We start from the raw sequence: 5,596 nt of genomic DNA, 5'->3' as shown, positions 1-5,596 counted from the left end.
ACAAATTATTAACAACATATTACTAGAATTTAAAAACCTACTCTTTTCTCTGTCTCTTTAGAAACACCTATATACAAAAAACTATTTCTATGATAGATAAATATAAAATTTAACAACACTTGTGTCACAAGGAATGAAAAGTCTAAATAATAAGTAAATGTATGGTACAAAAAAGATGATAATAAAAACGAAGGAAAGCTGTTACCAATCCTGAAAAACAGGCTTTTCAGCCCTAAAGTCTGATTTTTTAACTTAAAAACAAAAATAACTCACGTTTCACTTGCTCGAACATTACTGAAAAGAGGAAGTCTCGTGGTGTCATATAATACTCTCCTTCATGTTCCAGTGAAGAAAACTGCATGAAACGCTGTTTACGAAGAGACAATTTTTCTATTATTCCAGGGTCAGCATTTTTCTAAAAGAAAAAGAAATCAAAATTTAAGAGTTTTTCAGTATTATTTCTAAACTCAGCCACTTCTAGAATAATTTTTTTTTTTTTTTTACTGGAAATCCCATTACCTTCTAATAAAGTAATCTTTAAAGAGTAATTTTCATGTTTAGATCTGACAACTCCAAACTTTTAAATCATTCATTTAACAAATATTAACTGAGTACCTACTTTGCACTGTTTTAGGCACTGAAGATACAGCAGTGGATAAGACTAACCTGAGGAGGTTATCATTCCAGAAAGGGAGAATGACAATTAATTAACGAGTAAATGTATAAAATAATGCAAGATGGTGAGAAGTACCACAAAGAAATATAACGCAGAATAAGACAGTGATAAGGGGTATATTTTAGATAGGGCAGTCAGGGAAGGTCTTTTGAAGAGGGAACATTTACAGAGACTAAATGAGATAGAGTTAATGAGTCATAGGGCTCTCTGGAGGAAGAGGGTTCTAAGCAAGAACAAAGTCCATGCAGTGGGAATAAGCTTGGTGTGTTCAGGGAACAGCAGGAAGGCCAGTGTTACCAGAGTGACCGGGGAAAGAGGAGAGTGGCAGAGGATAAGATCAGAGAGATAGGCAGGCAACAGATCACACAAAGTTGTGCTTTCATAAAGATAAAATACAGCACTATCAGACAAAGCTCTCCTTTCAGAAATATAAGTGAGAGAACCATGGGTAGGTAGAAAGAGCTAAAAGAACAAGAATGGGTAAAATTTTGTTAGTGGAAGAGTCAGTATCTCAGGCAGTAGGACCTAGACCTTGACTAACTGCTGGTAAGACAATACTGAAATTTTTATTGCTAACCTTTCATTGAGCACTCTGTGTGCGCTCTAGTTAAGCACCTTACGTAGATTATTTAGTTAGTGCTCACAATAACTCCGAGCAATAGATACTATAGTAGATACGGAAACCGAAAAGTAAATGACAGAACCAGGTCTGTCTGACCCAAAGGGTTTTAATCTCTCAACTACCACACTATCTCCTACACATGACTGGGTGCTGTGCACCAGGCAGACTGGAGGAAAATGACCCAGCAGTTACACAGACACCTACGTGAGTGCAGGAATCCTGACACAAGAATGTATTTTCTGTGGAATCCAATAGCAGCAGGCTTTCATCTAGGATTGCTTTCCTAGGGCACTGCTCTAACTTGGACCCACGGTATCCTTCCTGGACACACCACCTACTTCTCATACTTAGCACTGATCCTACGACTTACCCTGACACACAGGCAATGTTCAGTGACTGCTGACTTGAATTGAAATGGGCAAAACATGAACGTTAGCTGCTTAAATCTCTCCAAATCCAAAGCCAGAAACAGCTCCTTTTTGGCTGATATCAGTTCTCTAATATTAATTCTCTTCCCTCAAGTAGACAATAGGTTTCCTTGAGCAGTTAGTTTTATACCTCTTTTGTGTTCTGTACAGTGCCTACCAGAGTACCGGACATATACGGAGTACTCCGTAATACTGGAATGATCGGAACCCCTATCTTCTCTACAGCTTTCCTTTTTTCCTCCTTAAATTACTACTATAAAAATAACACAAGGGGCATGTTTCAATTACATAAGTCTATACTCATCCTAGTAATCAGAAAACTAAATTATCATTATTATTAATACTTTCTGAACATTTTATACATGGGGCAATATATACACACATATATAAAAATATCAATAGCCATACATAGCAACATATAGATCATTTTATTTAAGAAACTGTTTTGAGCATCTGTAGGAAAACAGCGTTAAATAAGATAAACATTAATTTCTATCAGAAAGTACTAAGTGCTTTGGCAGTGAATTTACAGAAAGTATATGGCTGAGATCTGGAAGAGAAGGTGGGTAAGAGTATTCTCAGTGAAGGCTACAGCATTTACAAGGTCCTAGATATGAGAGAATACAGCATAGCAGAAGAACTGAAAGAAGCTGAACATGGGCATATACATCATTAATTTTTATATTTATTGTACTAATGTTAATATATATAGTCTATAAAGAGATTGACAAAATTAAATATATAGAAAAAAAGTATATTCTCAAATCCTTAAATGAATGTTGGCTCTTTCATACTTCCTAATATCTAAGTTGTTCATGACTGGTTAAAAAAAGTTTTTAACTGACAATTTAATCTTTTTTGTATAAATAAATTAATTCTTCTTTCCAAAACTCAACTAAAAGAGGTCAACTACTCACTCATCCCCCTCCTCTACGGGTGTCATAACAAGATGGGCCATCAACTCTATGTTTCTTCTGGTTTTCATGTTGTCATCTACCTTGGAGCGATCTTATTCTTCTCTGGTCCTAACTAATATTCAACCTCACCAAGAAGTAAAAACATAAACCTCCCACTCTCTCACAGCAAGATACGAAAACTATTTGAAAAAGAAATCCTATTTTTTTTCTTCTAGGAAGTTTACACCATCCATATTCTTCTATCCTATGGTCACCATTTTTTATATGCCTGCATGTGTCTATAATTCACATAGGATAACATTTCTGAAGAGTCTTGAGGAAAGTCAATTATTCAGGGAAGTACCATTTTATTGAGTTGGATGATTGATTGAGTTGTTTGTCATTCCTTTCAATTTTGGTTAAATATCCTTTATAGTGAACAAGAAAAGGTAAAGGAGGTAAAACTAAATCTCCCTTTCTTTCATAGGTTGATTTCTGAGCTTAAAGCCATCGCCGAATTGCAGATTGTGAATTTAGAAGGTCACTTTTACACAAATGACCTCCAAATTTGTCCCACCACCATGACTCCACCGGTATATAGTGTGGTATAAAACCTTCCAACAATCCTTCTATCAACGTCCTCCAAACTCAATTTGGTATAGTAGCCTTTCCTTCTTGCTACTCCATGGTATAAATACACCTATTCTACTACCCCAAAACATTTCAACTCCCACTGCCAGCACTAATAGAGTCTCTCCTTTTCCTAATCCTCTCCACTACCTCTCACACTCTGCCTATTGAGGATACAACTATCACTTGGAGGTCATCACCACCATTAGTAGATTCTAATCCTACCATTTCCCTTATGAAATATACAGTGGAACCCTCGCATCACCATCTCTTACTACTAGTGTCTTTCCCTTCATCCTGACCCCCACCTCCTCTGAAGTAAACACTTAATTGAACATTTACTAATTTGAGGACACTTTAGCAAGACAGGAAGAAACAACACGTAAGAATGAAGCGGGCAACTGTATAGTAGTAAATACTAACAATATCTAATGTTTATTAAGTATGTAGTATATGCAAGGCAGAGTGCTAACGTCTTTACATACATGTTCCCATTTAATCCTCACAATATCCCTAATAGTACACAACATTTTTATCATCCTCATTTTACAAAAGAAAAAAGTAAGGCCTGTCAAGGTTAAACAGCTTGTCTAGATTAACAGAGCAGGTAAGTGATAGCACAGGCAGTACGACATCAACCCGACAGCCTCAGCCACTATCCTGATACTCACTCCTGTTAGAATTACATAAATTAGGAAAACAGAGCAGAGCAGGCTTCGAGCTAGGCTCTAGGGAATAAACAACAAAGAACACAACTAGAATTCGCCATCCTTTAGGCCCCAGGCTAAGTGTTGTCCATTCCTACATCAATCAAAGGTAAAGCAAGTAGGATGTACTGATTATGTTTCTTTGCTACGGCAAAATCCATGTAGAGGAGAAGATGTATTGTTCTGAAATTACCAGAGTCTTTCTTATACCAAGTTGATGAACCAACATAATTTTATTTGTCATCTTTATCATACAGTAGTAGGATTTTAAAAATATATTTTAAAGGATCACTAATATAATCAATATGCATTATATATTTATGCTTATTTTATAGGATTTAGAAAATTTGCCAAGGCCATTTTTAATCTTTTATTTATCTGTCAGGTTTATCTTGCTTTACTTCATTTTTATAACTATTTTGATCAAATCTTAGACTTATTGGATGGATTTAATGGTCAAGAATGCAATAATCAACCCTAATATTGTTTCTAAGAGGAAACATGTGCTTTATTATATATCATTTCCAGGAATACACTGTAATAAAAACCAAGTTGTCTGTTTTTGTCTAATTTTTCAACTAAACTGTAAACCCTTGAAGCATAAGTTTTATCTTTGTTTCATGATACTGTGCAAAGCATTTAGCCTGATGCCTTACACATAGTGGGAACAACTGATATTCATGGCATAGAATTTTAAGAGTTAAAAGGGTCCGAGAGATCATCTAGTCCAACACCTCCGTGCAAGAGACCAAAAGTCAGATCTTTTGAGTCCCATACCAAGTGTGGTTAACTAGTTTGCTTGTTAACTATCTCTAATAAATGTTGGGAACAAGTAGCTAATTTCCAAATGCTGCTAATTTACAGCCTAGGATAATGCATGCCAAATTATCCTTTATTGTCTTCAACAATTAAAGGTATAGTTTACAACAAGCCTTTGGTGGAAAATGTAAATTATCTCCTATCCTGTTCTTTTTTTCTTTCTTCATTTCTTCCTTCACTCCTTCCTTGCATCTGTATGGTCTTCCTGATCACATGAGTCCATGACCTTTCCCCAATTTTCTTTGTTTCTTTCCCTCCTCCCCTCATAGGTTTCAGGTGCCTTTTTTTGTTGTTGTTGCTGCTATTTTCAAATTTCCTGAACTAACCATATTGTTTCAGGTACTCAATTACTTTTCTCTAATCTCTGCCTTCTCTTTCTCACTGTGGCATATTTGTAGTAGGCTGGGCTTGGTAAAGGGAGCTGTGGCAAAGAAAATGGCTTGTAGACTTAAATAAGTACAGTTAGAAGTTCAGTTTGGATGGAGAAGATGATGAGGTATAATAAACATCAAAATATCAAAGTTATATCTGAGAATAACAATGCAAATAGAAATGCCCAGCTTAGTATTATTTACATTTTAGGCAGTGAAAAAGTTGATTAATTCAAACATTTAAGAACCTGTTATGTGTCACTGTTCTGGGGACGTATAGATGGATACTATGGAGTCTCAGCCTTAGGGAGCTTACAAAGGGGAGTGGACAGCAAATAAACAGTTAAGAGCACTAAAGTCAAACAGCTTGGGATTCAAAATCCAGTTCTGTCCCTTACTAGTTATGTGATCTTGGGCCAATTATCTCTTTGCACCTCAGCTGACTCA

The 5,596-nt window shown here is 35.8% G+C and overlaps 1 protein-coding gene across 1 annotated transcript in view; it reads right to left on the bottom strand.

Annotated features, from left to right (window-relative positions):
- The window catches only part of MICU2 (mitochondrial calcium uptake 2), a 116,991-nt gene that overhangs the window by 73,390 nt on the left and 38,005 nt on the right, over window positions 1–5,596 (bottom strand). The window contains exon 2 of the mRNA XM_012641663.1: window positions 274–415. Coding sequence (XP_012497117.1) covers window positions 274–415 — 142 coding nt within the window. The remainder of the gene's footprint in view (window positions 1–273; window positions 416–5,596) is intronic.

Source organism: Propithecus coquereli, unplaced genomic scaffold (genome assembly GCF_000956105.1).
Source record: "Propithecus coquereli isolate 6110/MARCELLA unplaced genomic scaffold, Pcoq_1.0 Scaffold168, whole genome shotgun sequence".
In the NCBI taxonomy this organism is placed as follows: Eukaryota; Metazoa; Chordata; class Mammalia; order Primates; family Indriidae; genus Propithecus; species Propithecus coquereli.
This window is presented reverse-complemented; position numbering and strand designations above follow the sequence as displayed.